General features: G+C 54.5%; 1 protein-coding gene across 1 annotated transcript in view; it reads left to right on the top strand.

Annotated features, from left to right (window-relative positions):
• The window catches only part of CLEC16A (C-type lectin domain containing 16A), a 204378-nt gene that overhangs the window by 26291 nt on the left and 156679 nt on the right, over positions 1-21408 (top strand). Inside the window, exons 6-10 of the mRNA XM_040459036.1 lie at positions 792-797; positions 1197-1320; positions 4980-5154; positions 6637-6690; positions 9958-10071. Coding sequence (XP_040314970.1) covers positions 792-797; positions 1197-1320; positions 4980-5154; positions 6637-6690; positions 9958-10071 — 473 coding nt within the window. The remainder of the gene's footprint in view (positions 1-791; positions 798-1196; positions 1321-4979; positions 5155-6636; positions 6691-9957; positions 10072-21408) is intronic.

The raw sequence follows: 21408 nt of genomic DNA, 5'->3' as shown, positions 1-21408 counted from the left end.
TTCCTCGGGTTCCTGCCCGCATTGGCATAAAGGCCGGCTGGACGCGAGTTTCCTGGCCTGGCACCGCCCGGGGAGGGCACGCCTTCTCTGCGCGACCCGGGGATTATTTCCCCGGTGGTCACCACACTGGAGCTGGAGCTCCCATTTTCTCCAAGAATAAAGGGCTTTGACCTTCACAAGCATGAGTCATGACGTTATGACTTGAGATAACCCTTACTGGGGTGGGGAAAGGTCCTGAGGGACTCACTCCAGCCTAGTTCTGGGATCGCACTAAATTGGAGAGTGTCTTTAAGAATCCAGTGGGGGCCCACCCAGGGTCGCAAACTGAGGGCCTGAGAGCCAGATCCAGCCCTCAGACATGTTTCGATTGGCTAAGGTATTCCTTGACAAGATGTATAGTTGCCCGTATTTAAACATTGGGAGATCTCGGGTAACTATCTGCATTTCTGACTTGAAAGAGATTTGGCCCTTCTGGGCCCACAGCCCCGCAGAGCAGCTGCGGTGCCGGTGAACCGGGCTCCCCGGTTCACACACTGGGCCTCCCAGCCTCACTCACTGAGTCCCCGGCCCACCCAGCAGGCTTCTGAGTTTGCGCCCTGGTCCAAGCCCCGGTTCTGCGGCCCCCTGCTCTCTCTCCTCTCTTGTTCTCTTCCAGCCTGTATCTTTAGACACCTTCTGCCCAGCTCTCTGTTCTCTGAGCAACTGTCTCACCATCCCAGTTCTTAACCCTGTTAACTGTTGTCTGTTTTTTGCCTTTCCTTCAATGACGATTCCCGTGTTCCTTATTCCAGTGTCATGTAAGTTATTAACTTCTGGTTTTCTGCTTTCTTAACTTATCCTTACATGTTAACACAGGAAACTTGCCTGAGAATGGCATAGTTTCATTGTAGCCAAGCTAAATGCATTGCTGAGAAAGTAGGCTTTCTAATTGCACTATTGAGGTTTAGCCCAGTTAATTGTATTAATTATAAAAATAGCATAAGAACTGCCTTGATGAGTATGATTTCATGAATGAATAAGCTAACCATTTTCAAGTATTCCCAGGAAAGACAGAAAAGGTTCAGATGATAGCAGAGAGCTTTTTTCATTGTGGTTTTCTTTTCTTTTCTTTTCTTTTTTTTTTTTTTTTTCAAATCTCCCTAAGTTATTTTTGGTGGCTTGACTTTTTTTTCTTGTTCTTTTGTGAATTTTCTCAGTGGATAACCAGGCCATGCTGCACTATATCCGAGATAAAACTGCTGTTCCTTACTTCTCCAATTTGGTCTGGTTCATCGGGAGCCACGTGATCGAACTCGATAACTGTGTGCAGACCGACGAGGAGTAAGTGACCATCTGGGGGGCTTATCAGGCAGACAGAGTGGTTAGGGGAGATTTCCGTGTTCATTGAGCAAAAGTAAACGCTAGAGCAAAGTTCGCCCACCCTTGTGTAGGCGGAATGTGAACTTCCATAGGCTGAAAGGTTCCTCGCACCATTCCGCTTTTTGTAACGGCGGAATGTTAGAAACAACCCGCAGACCTCCTAGAGGGGAAGAGGACCGGTAAGTTCAACACCCCCATCGATGGGGTGCCCGGCAGCTGGTAAAAAGAGTAAGACGACCCGTCACCTGGTGGGCGAATAAACAAAATTCAGTCCTTGCAGGTGGCAGAGTAGTGCCCGGGAGTAAAAAGGGACAGAGCTCTGGCACGTGCTGCCCCGTGGTTGGACCTCGGGAGCATGAGGCTCAGTGAGAGAAGCCAGATGCAAAGGACTGCGTTTTACCTCACCCTGTTTTCTTTTCTTTTATTTATTTTCATTAAAAAAAAAATTTTTTTTAATGTTTATTTTTGAGAGAGAAAGCATGTGAGTGGGGGAGGGGCAGAGAGAGAGGGAGACACAGAATCCCAAGCAGGCTCCAGGCTCCGAGCTGTCAGCACAGAGCCCGACGCGGGGCTCGAACTCACAAACCACGAGATCATGACCTGAGCTGAAGTCGGACGCTCAAGCGACTGAGCCACCCAGGTGCCCCATATTTTATTTTATTTTTAGAGAGCGAGAGCCCATGCAGGAGTGGTACACCAGGGAGGGGCAGTGAGAATCTTAAGCAGGCTTTAAGCTCAGCATGGAGCCTGAGGTGGGGCTTGATCTTACGACCCTGAGATGATGACAGCCGAAATCAAGAGTCGGACACTTGGCTGACTGAGCCACCCAGGCACCCCGTGTGACCCCGTTTAAATGAAATGCCCAGAACAGGCCAGTCTGTAGAGACCGAGGATAGACGAGTGGTTTCCCAGGGCTGGAGGAGCAGACTTGCAAGGGGAAATAGGAGTACAGGGCTTTTTTGGGAGGGGGGGTTAAAAGTGTTCGAGAGCGGATCGTGAGGATGGTTGGACAGCTGTGTGAATGGTATGCGGATTATAGCTCAGTAAATCTGTTTAAAAACAACAACAACAACAGGGGCGCCTGGGTGGCGCAGTCGGTTGAGCGTCCGACTTCAGCCAGGTCACGATCTTGCGGTCCGTGAGTTCGAGCCCCGCGTCGGGCTCTGGGCTGATGGCCTGGAGCCTGGTTCCGATTCTGTGTCTCCCTCTCTCTCTGCCCCTCCCCCGTTCATGCTCTGTCTCTCTCTGTCCCAAAAATAAATAAAAAAAACGTTGAAAAAAAAATTAAAAACAACAACAACAACAACAACAACAACAACACACACAGGTTAAGGTGGCGATTCGGGCCCCAGAGCGATGAATACAAGTTCCAGAGCAGGATTTCTCCGTTTCGGCGGCACCACTGATCTTCGGAACTGGGTAACTCTGTGTCGTCGGGGGTCGTCCCGCACAGAGTAGGATATTTAGCGGCCTCCCTAGCCTCCGCCCACCAGATGCCAGGAGCACCCCTTTTCCAGTTGTTTCAGCCAAAAATGTCTCTAGACATTGCCAGATGTGTCCTTTAAGGCAAAATCACCACAAGTGGGCAACCACTGCCCCGGAGGGACAGCTGAGCAGAGAGACCTGGTGAGAGGCACATCTAGGCAGGCTCAGGATGACAGAGGGATCCATCCGGGAAGGAGGGGTGCTGGAGGAGGGGCCCAAAGCCATAGAACCCTAGCTCCCAGACTGGGGAAGTAGTGGTGGATCTGACGGGACATTCGGGAAAACCAGGACCTGTACAGAGATGAAGAGTCACGGATGTGAATGAAACATAACGTGGCACTTGATTCCAGAAAAGACAAAAAGTCATTCCAGGAAGGAAGTGGACTCCTTGTCCTCTGCGTGGCTCTCCCGTGAATGGTTGTGATGATGTCAGTATCAGTTCTTGGGGCTGGGTGGGGGGCGGGGGGAGGGAATGCAAAGTGTTCCGTCCTAACAGAAGGCCACCATGTGATATTGAAAATGGCTCAACTTCAAAGTAGAAGAAAGACTTTGCAGATTGTAGAGGTGGAGGAGGTGGGGGGTGGGGCCTATCCACAGAAACAAGTAAAAAGTTAACACCTGCCTTCTCTGGAGATCAGGCAGGGGTGAGGGAGGCTGGGCTAGGGCTGCTGTTTGTTATTATCAGCTTATCAATACCATTAAACTTTTATTTGTGTCTTACTTTATTTTTTGAGAGAGAGAGGGTGCAAGTGAGCAAGGGGGAGAGAGAGAGAGAGAAAGAAAGAGAGAGAAAGAAAGAAAGAAAGAGAGAGAGAAGCAGGGCTCGAGCTCATCCACTGTGGGACCCAAACTCACCAAACGTGTCGTCATGACCTGAGCCAAAGTCAGAGGCTTAAGGATTGAGCCACCCAGGTGCCCAATACCATTGAACTTTAAAAACCCATCTGCATGTACTTTTCAAACTAAAGGTTTAAGACACGAAGTACATCAACTCTTCTGCTAAAGAAAAATTCTCACAGCATCTTTTTAAATGGGGGGAAAGGTTGCGAAACATTGTGAATAAGTATTGTGGGTCTCAGCTGGGTGGTGGGTTCATAGGTAATTATAGTACTATTAGGCTTACAGGGTGTATTTGCTATAAATATTCGGGATGTATTTTGTTAAAGTATGCTACGGAATAATTATTAAAGGTTACATAGAAGAAAAATTGATCCTATTATTTTTTTTTTTTAAAGCACGTTATGCGTCTTGATGGATATTTAACAAACGCCTTTTAGATGTGACTCTACGGAGGCATAGACACGGGGAAACCAGACTGTAGGGTCCCTCATTGACAAGTCCCCACATGTTCTCTGTTAGTGGCGGGACTACAGGAGACCTTCACGTCTTTTTGCTTCTATTCTTTAATTTCAAGCCTTCTGAAATGGTGGTCATAATTACGATACAAACAAAATGAGTTACCCCAGCCCCGCCGCCCCTTGCAACAGATGCCAGCTTGGAGGGAGTGTAGGTGTGCCGACTAGCTCTTTTAGGGGTTCTGTCCTTGGCAGGCGTGCGTGCGGCTGACAACCTGAGAGGCCCAAGCAGTGTGCTTGTTGCTTTACTGAAAGGAGACAGAGACCTCTGGGGGCCTGGGGCTGGGGTGTCCCATCCCTGCGCTTTGCCCCATGTGTAGCCAGGGCCAGGGGGGTTGGATGTGGCCGCCGAGGCCTGCTTTTCTCCCTGGAACCCCTCGGGAGCATTTTCGTCCTCCGGGATTTATTGCCGCATTAATTCTGCTTATCTTGGGAGGCAGGGGGTCTTGCCACATTGAGTAGTGGTTGCTCTTGTGGAATGGCTTGCTAAGGGAGCTGGGTTTTGCTTTATCTACCCATTTTGTTTTGGGTGGCGGTGGTGGGCGAGTTGTAGGGAGGCCCCCAGAGGGTGGGGGGATCCCAGGAGTCCCCTGAAATCGATCGTGGTGCACCTGCCCGTTTTCACTTCGTGCATGCCGCTGGGAGGGCCGCTGTAAGTGGCTCTTGAGCCTTCGTTTGTTGTATGAATATTTGTTGTGTGAATGAAGCACCCCCGGTGGCCCCCATGGGCTCTGTGCTTCGGCTTCGCTTCCCGGCTAAGGCTGTCGTTTTTCCTGGCAGGCACCGGAATCGGGGGAAACTGAGCGACCTGGTGGCCGAGCACCTGGACCACCTGCACTATCTCAATGACATCCTGATCATCAACTGTGAGTTCCTCAATGATGTGCTCACGGACCACCTGCTGAACAGGCTCTTCGTGCCCCTCTATGTGTACTCACTGGAGAACCAGGACAAGGTAGGTCTGGGCGCCTGGCCCCGCCGTGCCTGTGGGCTGTGGGCTGTCTTCAGAAGGGGGAGGAACGGTCACCTTGAACAGGACCAAGCTTTGCCAGCCACCAAGGCTTTGAGCCCGAGAGAGAGATTCCTTTCAAAGCGTCCTGGTTTTCTGTTCCCTTCCTTTTATTTCCTGGGGGTGGGATGGTTAAGGTGGAGAGAGAGGGGTGCAAGGGAGTGTGTTTGGGGGTGGGGGCTGGCTGTAAAAGTGAATGAGAAGAGAACACTGACATGAGAAGGAAACAGGAAACCTCTGTGAATTTAGATTTTTGGTTTCTGTTCATCCTTCTCTTGGGATGTTCTAAAGCCTGCTAACTTTTCCGGACGGTCGCCAGAGCTCACTGATCTGCAGAAGACCCAGCCAGCCCCAGCACTTGCACACGATGGGTGGGAGGTGAGGGAGCGCCCTTAGGGAAACAGCCCAGAGCAGACACTGCCTGCAGGTAGGCTCAGAATCCGGTGTGAGTGTTGACAGGCACGTCTGCATCGTGAACCTGTCGGCCACGTGGCTCTGAGCTGGTGGCTCTCCGGTCCCACCGTGAGGAAATCTGCCCCGTCCTTCTCAGTTTCAGGGGCGGAGGCCCCCACAGGAGGCAGGATGGAGTCGGCTGGTTACCCTGCGGGGGCTCCAGCCTCTGCACACGTGCCTCCAGGGCTTGGAGCTTTCTTCTTGGAGGTGGAACATGGAGATTCTTCCTAAGAACAAATAAATAAAAAAAAATTGCAGCCCTAACTAGATCCGTCAGAGGCTGGGCGGGGCCGGGGGCGGCAGAGAGAAAGCACGGGACTTGGAGTTTGCAGACCTGGGCTCAAGTTCTGCTTCTTCCCTTTGCTCACTCTGTGACCTTGGACAAGGCAGCTGACCTCCCCCCCCCCCCCCCCTCCCCCCCCCCCCCCCCGAGCAAAACGAGGGTCCTGAGGGTACTCACAGGGTCGATGCGGGATGGAGCACGTTGAAGTTCAGTTACCAGCGCGGGGTTTTTCCTAAGCCAGAGGGCCCCGACGCCTCCCTGCCCCATTTTGAACGCTCTTCCTGAGAGCAGGCCTCCAGAGGCCCGTCCTGCCAGCCAGCCACTCTGTGCCCCAGCTGGGGGAAATTAACATTCCTGGTAATTTAAGGGGCTCAGCTTTCTCCTGGACCCAGCCTCTGGTCCGTGACTCATGGTGAAGGACTTCTCAGGTAGAAAAAGAGAGGCCTTGAGACGGTGTTGGATGGGATCAGGCTGCGAATTTATTTTGCAGAGTGGACTTCTGACTGGTACCGGGAAAGAACAGCCTTAGGGTCACAGAGGAAGCGGGGGACGGGGCGCCTCTCCTTCAGACAGATGGCTTTTGGCTTCATTGTCTTTTGTGCTGCTCACATGTGTGACCAGGACCTCTCTCTCTCTCTCTCTCTCTCTCTCTCTCTCTCTCTCTCTCTCTCTTTCTGCCTGACCTTCCCTAGGGAGGAGAACGCCCGAAAATCAGCCTGCCGGTTTCTCTCTATCTCCTGTCGCAGGTATGTGTCATCATTTGTCTATGTCCCCAGCCACATTTGGGAGTCCTTTGGAGGACCGGGCCACGTCACCCTGTCTTCTCTCTGTGTCCCGTCTTGAAATAAAACAATAGAAGGAAGGGCGGGGGGTGGTTCTACTTTTCAGACGCTGAGTAGAGGTTCTGCTATCTTCTTCATGGTAATAGATGGAAATTGAAAGGAAAATGGAAAGTGAATCAGACCTGGCCCTCACCTACTTGGTTTTTACCATGGGGACTGAGGTTTCCACACAACCAAGGGGCGTTCGGAATACTCTGGAAATGTGGATGGCATGGGTGTTACTCATGGCGTTTTGAAATAAACCCCAACTGCAAGACCCAGTGCGTGTATCTCTCTGCAGCAACCTCCGTTGAACGGATTTCCACTAACGAGGCTGTTTTCAAAGGCTTTTGTCGTGGTTGTACTTCCCAGATTACCTTCTGGAAGGTATCTTGTAGCAGCCTCCGTTCCCAGATTTGTGTCTTGAGCCAATTTGTCTGCTCCCCCTCCTTAAACAAGTGTGTTTCCTTCTCGTAATTATGTAATATTTACAAGAAAGGAAAAACTCCATGGTGACCCAGTTACATAACTTTAAAAATATTTTTATTACAAGCAGTCCAGACTTTCAGGCCATCTCATTAGACTGTCAAATAGTCAAACGTTTGACCAGAGCTCTGTTCCCACTTCTGCAATGGCACAGGTATTTATTTGCTTTGCTGAGAGAAAGTCCTTCTAACTTGGTCCCTGGGCCGTTTGGAGGTGGAGGACTGAGAAGAGAGAGAGAGAGAGAGAGAGAGAGAGAGAGGCGCAGCCGCAGCCTCCCCGTGGAGGCTAAGCCAGTTGGGGTCCGTGCGTGGCCTGCCCCTTTCTCCCTCACAGAGTCTTGTCCCGAGGGCTTTGTGCTCCGAGCCCTGTGCTGGTGCCCTCTCCTTCTGAATGCCTCTCCGTGCAGCGCAGCTGCGTGCAAACCCCCGCCTCTCCCGGCACCTTCCTCTGCTGCCTTATTACAAATCTGCCCGAATCTCCTGCTTGGCGTTCTGGGAGTCTGGCAGGACCTGAGCAGAGAGACGCTCAGCCCCGGGAATCCCATAGAAGGCGCTCCTAGGACCCACTAGCTGTGGGAGCGTTGCACCGGCGGAGTCCCTGTGAGGAGTGTGGGGTCAGCGCTCGCCCTTTCTCGGAGAGCCCCTTACCTCCTCTTTTCTGAGCGAGGGCCTAACAGCTCAGGCACCAAATTACTCGTTTGAGTAGCTCACAGAAAGCAGACTTGTGAGCCGGTGCTCCAGGGCCCGTTCTCCCTGTTCCTTCCGTGGAGCTGTTCAATGTTGTCGCCCAAAATGCACGAGAGCCTCCAATGGGGGGTAATGCCATGTCCCTGATCCCTACGTCGGAGCATCCTTATGTGTGATTTGACAGACAAAACTACAAAACCAAGAAAATTCCCATTGACGACATTAATTTAGTGTGGCCGGAGATGCTGTCCTTCAAGAAGTTTCCCTCTTACCTCTTCCCCCTGTCCCCTGATCCTGCTTCTCAGACATAGCGGCATTTCAGCGTTTGGCTTTGCCGGGTTTTTTGTTTTTTGTTTTTTAGTTATTTGTTTTTTTTTTTTTTTTTTTAAAGTTTTTTTTTTTTTTTTAATTTATTTTTGGGACAGAGAGAGAGACAGAGCATGAACGGGGGAGGGGCAGAGAGAGAGGGAGACACAGAATCGGAAACAGACTCCAGGCTCTGAGCCATCAGCCCGGAGCCCGACGCGGGGCTCGAACTCACGGACCGCGAGATCGTGGCCTGGCTGAAGCCGGACGCCCAACCGACTGCGCCACCCAGGCGCCCCTAGTTATTTGTGTTTTCAACACTGCTTATTTTTTATTTTTTAATTAAAATTTTTTTATCTGGGGAAAGGAAGAGAGCACGTGTGTGCGAGTGGGGGAGGGGCAGGGAGCGAGAGGAAAGGAGAGCGCGTTCCAAGCAGGCTGCCAGCTGTCGGCACAGAGCCAGACTCGGGGCTCGATGTCGCGAACCGTGAGATCATGACCGGCGCTGAAATCAAGAGTCACATGCTTAACCGACTTAGCCACCCAGGAGCCCCTAAACAATGGTTTTTTTTGGGTCTTTTAACAGATTTTTTTTTTTTTTACGTTAAAAAGTTCAAAACAGGTGAAGACCAAGTTTTCTATCTACTTTTGTTTCTTCTCCTGATTTCTGTCCCCAGAGTCTACTGTAGTCACAGGGTTTTCTTACGCTCTTCCAGGCAGGCACATTGTCTGCAGAGGTTTTCAACTGGGGGTGATTTTGCCTCCCTTCCTCCCCCACCCCCCTCCAACATCCGGAGACATTTCTGGTTGGGTCGAGGCCAGAGATGCTTCCAGACATCCTACGGTGCACACAGCAGCCCCCCACAACAAAGAATTAGGGCCGGATCATAGCGCCAGGGCTTAGAAATCCTGTTCCGTGTGCACGTGAGCAAATGCAGATGGGCGCACACGCCCTTTTTCTGTGTAAACGGTGCACGTCCCCCACTGTGCTCCACTGCTGCTGTTGGCTTTATATTGTAACACAAAGTAGCCGGCGTGTCTGAGCCAGCTTTGCGAGGCACCTTTGAATACCCTGATTCCCAGCGCCACTGTCCTGAAGGTTGGGCCACGGGCTGGGGTGGCAGGGCCATCCCAGACGGCCCAGTGCCTTCTCGTTCCACATGCTGGCCCGGCTGGGTCTGCTCTGGCTCCCGTGGCTTCTCTTCCCCACAGCGTCCACACCTCCCGACACTGCCACGGAATCTTGGTGCTCTGAGACCCACCGCGGGGGCCCCAGCGCATTCCAGCCGTGGGCTCTGTGTGGAGACGACGGTCTGCCAAGTCCTGGACGGGAACGAGACTCGCCGGCCCCTTCCTCCCGTATAACTGAGATGTTGGGTCTGTGCCTTCCAGTCTTAGCGTAATCAGATTCGACGCTGAGATGCCTGTGGAGGGGAAGGAGTGTGCTGCTTTGCTCCACTTCAGTGGGATTTGGCCTCCCCCGGCCATGAGGGACCGTCTTGCTTTGATGCACTTCCTTCCGCTGGGGAGCAGCCAGCCAAATAGGCAACAGTCTGAATGAAGGAGCGGCCAACCCTGGGAGGAGAAAGGCGTAACCGCTTTCTCCTAAATGAGACCCATTCTTTGGATTTTGCTTCACGGGAGTTGCTGTTCAATAGGAGAAGCGGAGAGAGCACACGCTTTAACGCAAACCCGGTGTCTTCTTTCTCACCAGGTCTTCCTAATTATACATCACGCACCCCTGGTGAACTCACTAGCGGAAGTCATTCTGAACGGTGATCTGTCTGAGATGTACGCTAAGAGCGAACAGGATGTTCAGCGAAGTTGCGTAAGTCCTTAGCGTTGGGACCGTGTGTAGACATTGACAGGCCGTTGCTCGTTTTGTTCGTGCGTGTGTTTCTCTAAAACCAGAAACTGACATTCTGCCTGTACGGCAGCCATGATGGCGTATAAGCTGGTCTGAGACGCGAGGAACCCGATCGGCGTCTTGAAATGTGTCCCCAGGAGCATCTGGGTTTGGGTACTGAGCGGATTTGATTGATCGGATGTTATTTATTTATAACGGGGAGTTGTACTGCTCTGGGCCCTGGTTGCGAATCTGTGAGACACTGTTACTGGGACAGAATGAGAGCACACCTTGACGAAGGTACAAATGCCAGTAGAGACTGGACGGAGAACATCTGTGAATGACGCAGACCCCCGTGGGAGGGCAGCAGGGAGTGGTGGGGCCTGTGGCAAATTGGACAGCACACGCTCTCTGTCAGTAGCTGCGGTTCCTCCCCGGCCTGCGGCTCTGCCAGAACACGGATGCGGGGTTGCCTGGTTTCCTCGCGTTTCCAGACAAGCTGGAAATCCTCATTTTGATGCACATGCTCCCCCGTTTTAAACGATCACCCGCCTGCGGCCTAAGCACAGCACGTCTGCATTTTGTGCTCTGCTAACGGGAAGCTCCCGAGACAGGGAGACGGGAGTCAAGGCTTCTTCCCGCTTGGCCCCTGTGTATCTCACCTGTCTTCCCTCCCGCCATCGTCATGTGTGCTGAGCGCCAGGCTTCCTTAGTACTGGTCCAGCTTGCCTTTTCCCCTGCAGGCCCCGGGGTTCTGCCCGCACACCTGTACCTTCACCATACCTATGGCCTGGGAGGCCCTGGCTCCTCGTTCCCAGCCGAGGCAGGCGACTTGTCTCACTGTATCCGCTGCAGCTTGGGCCCGGCGGATGTGTCTGAGACGAGCCGGTGTTTCACACAGAGGCCGTTTCATGAGGACTCTGTCCCTGCGACCGGTTTCTCAGGCGGGGGGTAGAAAGCTCCAAGGGCTAGGCCTGCCCTTGGGCAGCCGGCTCTGTTGCCATATCTGAGGAAGCAGGTGGCGGAGGATCCCGTAGCGTGGGAGGCCAGAACTGCCTGCGGCGCGGTGACGGGGGGGGGGGGGCCCTGCCCTTCTGGTTTTTGTGGCCTACGATGGCTTGGCCGGGCCCTTCTGCCGTTGAAGGGAGTCTTAGAGCCTCTGAAAAGGTTCCCAGGCACTCTGTCCTTGTCGGTGGTGGCATCAGTTCAGCTGAATTGAATGGGGCCCTTTCACGGCCCCTGTCTGGTCTGTCCCTTCTTTGATTCGTTCAGAAAGGATTTATTAATTAAGCCCTTTGTTTGGAACAGGCATCGTGCTGGCTCTGGGAATGTACAAAATCCTAATGGTTTCTGTCTTTTTGGAGCTTTGTAGTCTAGTAGGAGTGACAGATGTCGCTCACATAAATATACAAACAAATGTACTGTCTCGAGTTTCACACGTGCTCTAAAGGGAAGGAGTAGTTTTTGGCGAGGGGATGTAACCTAGAGGGACAGGAGTGACGAGTATTGGACAGGACAGCCTCCCTTAGGGGCCCGTGCCACGACACTTCAGGCGGGGCAGCGTGGAGACGACTTGGTGTTCGTGGAGCCGGACAGTTTTCTTTCCAACTTTCTGAAACTCCCTGCTGCTGACCGAATGCGTGGGGTGGAGTGCTGACCCAGCAGAGTCGCAGGGCCTCGAGGGCAGAGCTGCCGATGACCGCCAGCCAGCGGGCCCCCTCAGGCGCATCGTCCTCCCTCCCCCCCACTTAGGAAACGGAGAGGGCGCGTCCTACTCTGGAGGGCTCTTGGTGGGGATGGGGAGGAAACACAGCTGAAGTGTCCATCAGGTACCCGGCAGGTTGCAGCCTGGCCCTCAAAGCCGTTTGGTTTGGTGTTCGCGGTATTTAACAGAGAATTCTATGAGTGACCAACGTCAACAGGAAGTTTCACACACAAAAAATCTGCATCTCGGGATTGTGTTGCAGCAGTCAGAAGGTCTGGTCCCCATTGTACACATGTTTCTGCTGCACGCTTCTCCGAGGCGGTCCCCATCGAGTCGGCACGTGTTTGCCATCAGACTCGCCCGGTCCCCATCCAGCCTGCTGCACGCTCCTAGGCCATTTCCATTCATATCACATTGGGCCGTGTTGAGTCTCCTTGGGCTTTCTTTTGTCGTGTGGTCTCCATTTCCCAAGATGGCTGCTCAGACTTCGTCCCACAGTGTCTTCGTGTGAGACATTCAGTGACGAAGTTGGACTTGGCGTTCAGAGGGACGGACACAGAGATCTCTGGGCTGCTGAGGTTTGCAGGCTTTCTCATTGCACTTGACTGGCCTGCGGCCACGAGAAATAATCACGCCCTTTCGCTGGTTATCCCCCCGTGGTCACATCTTGCCAGGACTCCAGCACGCTGTCACAGCAGGGTACTGGCATTGATGCTTGGGGTTTGCAATTTGAGCAGAAGCCAACTGCAGAATGTTACTGGCGACCGCTCAGCCTGGGATACCCACGGCGGTTGGGCCCTCCGACGAGAGGGAGCATTCGGGAGACCCGTCCTTTCTCCCGCCGGCCCCCTTTTTGGGGACGAAGTTTCTGCCTCCATTGTGACAGACTCACAGCGGCTCGTTGTGGTGGGCGTCTGAACTGAAAATGAGATTCTTTTGAGCGTGGAAGGAATTGCCAGCCCCAAGTGAAAGTGTCTGCCTTCTGCTTCCGGGTATCACCTTTGCCTGGGTGCAGAATCGAACTGTGTCGCGTTCGGATGACTGCACTTGAAAGTTGGGTGGAGTGGAGGTGAGTCCCCATCGGTGACTCGCTCGATAACAGTCCCGGTGAGACCCACCTTCCTTCCCTCTGAGCAAGAACGGTCTCCTATTGTTTCCTGCCTCACTCGGATGTGGTTTGATCGTGCTTGTTTTAAGTTTCTTGGTCTTTTTTAACCTACTTTCTCCTTCCCGTAATTTGTAGATAAGTTACTGGTATTGCTTCATTTTTACCAGCAGACCTTTCACAAAACCAAACCAAAATTGAAGAGAGAGGAGCAGAGGGAAGAGCGGAGTTATTTGAAAAGTCTGTAATTTAGGGTTAAATTTAAAACACACCAGCATGGCGAGGTGGATGCCGAATTGAAATTCGTCTGTGCATTAAAAATCATATGGTTCCTGCTCGGGGATAGTTCTTGCTATAATTCTAATGCAGAGCAGATCAGGTTTCGTGTTGAGGGAAATAGAGTAAGAGAACACTAATTCTGAAACTGCTAACGTCTCGTTATTTTTGCACAACGAACATATAGATTAGATTACGGGATATGCATCATTACCTATGGGTACCTTGTTGTTTTGTTGTTTTTTTTTTTAAAGAACCTTTTCTCACCCTCCATTTCTGTAGAATAGTTTCCTTCGTCTTGCACTCCTTCGTCCGTTCCTGCAACAGAGATGCGGTGGTGCGCGGGAGAGAGCGCTGGCCTCACTGGGCTTCCCACTCCCTGCGAGCCGAGGGGGCCTGTGCCATCACGGGCTTGCAGCCCATGCCCGGGGGCTCTCACTGCAGGAACAAGTGACTTGATGGGTGAACCGGGGGCGGGGTCACCAGGCTCTCATGATGCTGTTCTTGTTCACTCTCAAAACAGAAACAGCTTCAGAGCCTGATCCTCCCACGCCACCTGCTCAGAGGCAGGCTTCGGGGGAAGAGCGTCAGGGCGAGGTGGTCTTGGTGCTGTACTGCGTTCCGTCTTCGGGGACAGTCTAGTGGCGTGGACTCTGGAGTCAGACTGCCCCGGCCCCCCATATCCTGGCCCCAGGTCTCACTAGGTGTACCCCGGGGCAAGTTAGTCCATTGCTCTGGGCCTCAGTTTCCTCCCTTCTCTAGTTAGACTAATGCACACGGTGTCCGCTGCTTCTCCTAAAGCCTGGCGCACGTCAGGCCCTGATATTAGGTGTTATCGTCAGTTTCTGATGCCGCACGACAGCCCTGCGTCTCCTAGTTGGGGACCCCCCTTCCTGGGATGATTAATGTGGAGGCACACCCAGAGTACCCCTCGGGAGGTGCCTTATGACCAGACACAGAGGCACCGAGGGCCCGGTGTGAGCAGCAGTGGTAACAGTGACAGCACGAAGAGCAGCTAGCTTTGCCATTTGGTGGCGGGGGGCTGACCTGTCTGTGTGCATCCCGGGCCCTCCAGCTCACGTGGGCCCCGGATTCGACCTCCGGAAAGTGCAAGTACATAGCCGTTTCGTGGGTGCTCATGTGGTTGGCTGGCCGTGAATTCAGAGTGGGAACTGAGAATCCTGGGCCGGGATGGTTCGTCCCCAAATGATGATTTCGTCTCTGTGGGCACCAGTTCAGCTGGCTGGAATGGTCGCCAGATGATTCTCTGGGGATCCAGAAGAGTGAGCGAGTGCACACCTAAAACATGAGCCGCCGGCTCTCCACAGGACACCTGTCCTTCCTGGGAGCCGGATCCCCTGCTACCAGAACGCTCCGTGCACTCGTGGCCCGTGGAGCTGGTGGCCGCGAAACTAGCAGCCTGGCCCCTCTGGCTTCTGTGTTTGCGGAGGCAGCGCGCCAACGATCAACCAGGGCCCCCCGGTCGCTGCTTGCAGGGCTCTCTCTCCAAACCAGGCTGGACTCCGACGGCCGCCAGGCCTCCTGTGTATTGACTGCATCACGCGGAGTAGCCCCCCTCTGCAGCCCGAATTAGAGTTCCCCTGAATCTTTCGGTGGCCCCGACCTTCCCCGTGCCCCCGGTTAATCGTTGCTGATTCTGAAGGCCACACATTCTTCTTCCTGAAAGCCGTAAGAGGCTTCTGGGAGAGAGTTGATGGCGACTGCTGAAGGGAAAAAATAGACTGCTATGAATCAAGGGCCTTAATTGGCACAGATACAGACATTCCCACAAAGGAATTAGAACTCGTCGTGTCTTGTCCCTTTCTTGCGGGGCCGTTGTGGTCTACTCCATAATCCCTGAATGGAATTCGGGTCCCAGTCGCCACCGTTGGCTGCAAAAGTACTGAGTGATTCATGCGTAAGTGGACGTGACAGAATGAAGGAGAATCCGGAGTGCAGCATTTCCCACTTACCAAGTACGGTGTTGTCGTGGATGAGAGACCTCTTAGGAACCGTCCTCTTCCTTCTCCTTTGCGGGTGGGGCCGGAAGTCCCCTGGTGTGGGGGCTCATGGAGGGACAGCCTTCAGCCAGGGCTACAGGTAATGGTACCTGGGGCCCAGGGATGCCGGTCCTGGTCCGGCGAGCCAGGCAAGGGCCAAGGGTTCTCGGAATGGCTATACCTTGCAGGAGCCAACAGGGAGAAGCCAAGTGGGCATAGGAGGGGTGGGTGGGGGTGGAGGAGATTCTGTGACTCAAACCCTACAGGGCTTTTCTGTGTTCACCGGCCGTGTGACACAGAGTGGGCAGGGGTGGCCCCAAGGCTGGAGGCTGCTCTCTGGTGTGAGTTATGGCCATGCCGCATGCTGGATGGGGACTGTCCCTAGTCTGCATTGAGCCATTGGTGAATTCTCCCAGGTTTCTGTGAAAATTCGGAAAATCGAGGGTGGGGACAGAAAAATGAGGCACCCACGCTTCCGGTGTCTCTGTCCTGGGACTTGGGTAGTTTTCATCAGCCGCCTGGCCCCTATGGCCATTTTGAGGCTTTTAACCAGATTCTCAGGCCAGGTCAGCATTACTTACTCATCTGTTTAACAAGTATTATTGGACACATACCAGAGTCTGTTCTAGGCACGGACAGCGCAGGAGGAAGCAGAGCAAAGGCCCCAGACCTCCCGGAGCTTCTCTTAGAGTGGGAAGAGAGAGGGGAACGAGGAAATTATTAGTGGACACGTAGCATGGTAGAATTTGAGGCCTGCCTTTGGAAAGCTGCAGCAGGAAAGCCGGGGAGGGAGAGGAGGCAGTGCTCAGAGGCTTGAGTGGGGTGCAGTTCTCCGTCGAGCGGCCAGGGTATGACTCACTGGGAAGATGAGCATAGATGTGAAGGAAGCGAGGGACTGAGTCATGTCGATTTCTGCAGGGAGAGCGCATTGGCCAGAGCAAACAGCCAGCCCGAAAGGCCCCGAGGCAGTCGTGTGCCTGGTGTGTCCGAGGAACAGCCAGGAACAGCATGGCAAGGCAGAGCGTAGTAGGTGGGGCCAGGGAGGGAGGGAGAGCCCGAGGCACGTGGTGCCTTTGGAGCCACTGGAAGACTCTGAGGTTTACACCAAGAGAAACGGGAGCCTCGTTGCCTTTGTGTCCCCAGTGTTTAGCCTGGCTCCTGCAGTAAACATCAGTTGTCTTGAAATAATGAATCACCGTGAGGGAATCGAGCATCTTGTCTCGAACGACTCCAGGAAATTCAGTCTCGGTCAGCGCCAAGGTCCTCCATCTGGGAGACTTGGTTTTGCTCAGGGTGCTTTGTCTGATGGGAGGCTGGGCGCGGCGGGGGGGCGGGGGGGTGGGGTGGCAGGGGGCGGCATGCGGGTGAGAAAAGGGCCGCTCCGTTCACTTCCCTGTCTGATGCTCCAGCGATTTAATAATGATGGGCCAGGAGGGGTGTGGTGTGAGTCACTCCCTGCCCAACTGAAGACCGCCACGCTCTTCTGTAACTGTAATCCCAGGGCACGGTCGGTGGGTTTTCCCCAGTGAGTTAAGAGTTCCTGGCTATCCTGAGATTGCCTGCCCGCTGACCATTTGCTGTGATGCTCATGACCTTACCCCCAGGGGCCCTCTCGGAAACCTCCAGCTTCATGGACAGAGAGAAGGGAAAAAACCGCTACAGGGCTGTATGTGCTCACACAGTATCACCCTGGGGGTCACTCCCGTGACAGGTCATTCCCTAGTAAGAGCAGCACCTGTCCGCAGAGCCCGTCATGCGTGCCAGGCTGCCCGGCTTGCTCACCCCTCTTGTCCTTGCCACACGCGTTTCTGGAGCACCCCCACCTTCCAGGCAGGTACCGTGCTGGCCTCAGGGCGTACAGGATGAATAAGACAGACAAGGTGGCTGTCATGACCTGTCTGGTCGGGGGAAACAGACAGTAAACAAGTGTGTCCACGTAGATGGGAGATTTGGATCTGGCAGGAAGTAGAAACCAGCTTTGAGAGATGCTGGTGACGAAAGGCTTCCCGGAGGAGGCCTGGGTTGAGGACTGAAGGACGAAGAGCTGGGTGGGGGTGGGGGGAGGGGCGTGGCAGTGGGCAAGGCGTGGGAAATGGTGGGTCAGAGACCTTGGTGGGGATGAGCTGCCTGGCTGGGATCGGAACAGAGGCCACTCTGTCGGAACCACTGGGTCGGGGGGGCGGGTGGGGATTTCGTCTTGTTCTCCTCCTTTTAGGCTCCTGATGACCTGGTGAGGTGGCTTCATCGTCACAGTCTCCCCGTGAGCGGGCCGACGCCCCCAGAGGTCAGGGGATCATTCCGCTGTCCCCCAGCGTGAGGAGATCGCTGGCATCCCGCCCTAGGTCCCTATGCTGTTTCGGTTTCTTGTTCTCCTGTCGCCGTCTGCAGCGAGATGTGGGCTTCTGGACTGAATGTTTCGGGTGGCGGGGAGTCCCCAGTGATCTCTTTTGAGAGAGTAGGACGTAGTAGAACAGTCCTTCTGAAGAAAAGCCAAACAAGGGCTTCGTGTGGCATTATGATGGAAGAGTGTACGTTATTTTGCGGAAGCATTGTGTCCTGCAGCTCATTTGTTCCACAGCATTCATTAGCTTTTTAAAAAAAATTTTTTTTTCTTAACAGTTATTTATTTTTTTGAGACAGAGACAGAGCATGAACGGGGGAGGGGTGGAGAGAAAGGGAGACACAGAATTCCAAACAGGCTCCAGGCTCCGAGCTGTGGGCACAGAGCCTGACGTGGGGCTCGAACTCACAGACCGCGAGATCATGACCTGAGCCGAAGTTGGAAGCTCAACAGCCTGAGCCACCCAGGTGCCCCAGCTTTTGATCGAATGTCGGGCCTGTCACGGAAGGGACGGACTGGGCAACGCTAGGCGTCGAGGGGACAGAAACGGTGGCCTGGCTGGAGCCGGCCAGGGATGGGAGGGGCCTGGCCTCCCGCAGGCCTCGCGGCACCCTAGAGGTTGCCTTCCAGGCGGTCACGGCGCCTCCGGATGTGAGCTGCTGCTTCTGTCCCAGTGACGGTGCCCCGCGTGTGCACGGGGCGAGTCCTCCGAGCTTGGAGAGCGCACCGGGTCCAGACCGACGTCACCCCTGCGGCCGCGACGCTCCCCGATGATTGACCGATTGATGGAGAAGCATGCACGTCCCTCTCGTTAATGGAAGTGGCCTGTGACTCTTCGTGTTTGTCCCCGATGGGTTTTGTTTTCCCCCGTTTCATTTGGCAACATCGCCCGGTCGCCTCGCTGACGTGGTTGCGGTAGCGTGTCCCAGACGTGCCCTGGGGCTTCGCGTCAGCAGCCCCGTGTCACCGAGGGTCTGGCACCTGGCATGTGCACCCCTGCAGCTCCCCAGAGCTGATGGTCCCTGCCGTTTGCTTGCTCGTCCCCACATTCTGGAGCGGGAGGAGGCTCCCTCTGCGGCAGTTATCGGCCGAGCTCCCCTTCACTGCCACTTGCAAAGCCACGTGCTGTTGGTTATGGTTGGTGCAGGCCCCTGGGTCACCGTGACCCCCTGTGACACGTGGCGCTCCCTGCATACGAGACAAAATGGGGAATCTTTCCGCGTCGTGGTCAGTCATGACGATGGTCAGGTCGGAAGGCCGCCTAGTCACCTGTCCCTGAGTTTTTGCTCCACAGGTCCGTCCACCCGCTGCTCCGGTCAGCCTGACTGGGGCCTGGCCGGGCCCCACGTCCACCCTGCAGGGGCGGGGCTGGACCCACGCCGGCAGGCTTGGTGGGTGCTTGTTGACGAGGGGGTGAGCTCTCGAGCGGTGCGGCCAGGTGGTCAGACAGGTCGGCCTGGAAGCCAGACTCCCTGGATCCGGATCCTGGCTCTGCCTCTGCAGGACGCCAAGCCAGTCCCTCCCCCTCTGCCGCTCCCCCCCGTCTCTAGTCGTGTGACGGAGAGTCAAGCGCGTCAGCACGCGCAAAGTGATCACAGCGGCACCGGGCACGTGTTCGAGGCACGCTGGGTGTGAGTGACGGTTGTGAGTACCTGGAAACAAGTGACAAGGGAGTGTGCTCCCTTCTGCCACCTCACAGCGGCCCCGGAGCGGGGAGCGCTGATTTGATCTGGTGCCTGTGGAAACCGAGGCCCCGGGAGAAGGTGGTGGGCAGGGGGGCCCTGCGCCTGGGCTCCGGCTGCTCCTGCGTCTCCACAGGTCCCACCCCGCCTTTGTGCTGTCCGTCCCGCTGGTCCCAGCCCCTGAGGCTGGGTTGGGGAGGGGGCCCAGGGGCTGGGTTAGGGGCTGTCCCCCGAGGCTGGGTTGGGGAGGGGGCCCAGGGGCGCTTGGGGGAGGCCGAGTCTAGCCCATTAACAAACCAGAACGTTTCTAGGAGCTAGGGAGCCAGGTTTAAAACAGAATGGGACTGTTTGTTTTTAGAAGTTAGCCCCTCCCCTGCCATCTCTTATCTCTTCCATCCTGGTTGGTGATCCACCTGCCAGGGGTCGGAGGTGAATAAATATTTCTAGAGCGCCCGTTTGTGGCGGGCATTGTGCCCGGCGTGTTTGCGTTCAGGGCCTCATATCAGCTCTGTGGCCACATGTGCTGCAGCTGCTACTGTTTCTGTTTTACTCATGAGGAAACCGAGGCTCATTTGGTCAGGGCCACCAGGCCAGTAAGTGCAATGAGATCGTGCTCAGGTCTGCCCTTATGCTGGGCATGTTTCTGTGAGTCAGCGCGGCCTGCCTCCTTGCGTACGGGGAAAAGCTTTCTCCTCTTTCTCAAACCCCTCGGCGGAGCTGTTTGAACAGGAGGATTCTAGTTGCGTCCTCAGGAGGTGAGCGGGCTAGGCCCGGGAGAGCCTGGGAGGTGAGCTTTCTCAGATATCGCAACAGCTCCTACAGAGCCCGACACCGGAGCCACGTCATCTGTCCTTGTCCTTATCCGTCCCCTCTCGTTACCTGTCTCCTCCTCCTTTCCCTCTAAGCTAGGGTTCTTCACGAGCTCCATCATGAACGGGTGGCTGGAGAGGCCGCCCAGCTGGTCCAGCACTACCCCCTGACTTGCCGCGTGTCTGCTGCTCTCTGGGGAGCTGGCCAAGCACATAGTGTCCTGGGACACCGCTGCGGTCACCAGACACACCAGCTGTATGGCCAGTCAAGAGCGAACGGCCAGAGCTCTGAGCTGGCCTTCCGACCATTCTCCTCCCAAGTGTTCTGGTGAGCTCCTGTTACCATTCAAGACTTGGATCCATCATTTCCTTCTCCGCGAAGCCCTCCTGAGCTTCGAGCTTCCCCCTCATGCCCCCGCCCAACCTGGCACAGCTCCCCACTGCTTCCTCTCTGCCCTCGGCGTCCATGTGGACACACAGCGGAACGTGCTTCCTGCTGGCTGGGCTGTGGGCTCTGGAACGGTGGGCCCAGGGCTGCTTCACCGTTGGTGTTGAGTGTGGCTCAGTGAATGAGGTCAGTCCCCTGATGACTGCAGTGAATCCCCCTTCCCGAGCTGTCTCATTTGCTCTTGGCTTGTATTTAGGGCATTATGGCAGTCTGATTTTATTGAAAATTCTTTAGGTACGTGGTGTGTTTTGTTTTGTTTTGTTTTGTTTTTTTAAATGTTTATTTATTTTTGAGACAGAGAGAGACAGAGCATGAACCGGGGAGGGTCAGAGAGAGAGGGAGACACAGAATCGGAACCACGCTCCAGGCTCTGAGCTGTCAGCACAGAGCCCGACGCGGGGCTCGAACTCACGGACCGTGAGATCGTGACCTGAGCCGAAGTCGGACGCTTAACCGACTGAGCCACCCAGTTACCCCTAGGTACGTGGTTTTTAAATTGAGGGATAACTTAAGGTGCAGTAATCTTAGGTGTATCAATGGCTTCATACTTACGATTACATTTGTATGTAACTTAGGTCAAGACAGAAGACATTTCCGAGGGGCGACTGGTGGTTCAGTCATTTAAGCGTCTGGCTCTAGGTTTCAGCTCAGGTCACGATTTCACGATTCGTGGGTTCAAGCCCTGAGTGGGGCTCTGTACTGACAGTGCGGAGCCTCCTTGGGATTCTCTCTCTCTCCTCCTCTCTGTGTCTCCCAGCTCTTGCTTGCTCTCCCTCAGAGTAAATAAACTTGAAAAAAAAAGAGTACATTTCTGGCATCCAAAGGCATTTCCGGTAGCTCCTTCTTAGCCTGTAATCTCCTCTCCCACCTTTCCCTCAGCAGCTGACTTCTAAAGGTGCCTTTTTGGTGTGTGTGTGTGTGTGTGTGTGTGTGTGTGTGTGTGTGTGTGTGTG

Source organism: Herpailurus yagouaroundi, unplaced genomic scaffold (genome assembly GCF_014898765.1).
Source record: "Herpailurus yagouaroundi ecotype Mexico unplaced genomic scaffold, PumYag 222, whole genome shotgun sequence".
Taxonomy (NCBI): Eukaryota; Metazoa; Chordata; class Mammalia; order Carnivora; family Felidae; genus Herpailurus; species Herpailurus yagouaroundi.
This window is presented reverse-complemented; position numbering and strand designations above follow the sequence as displayed.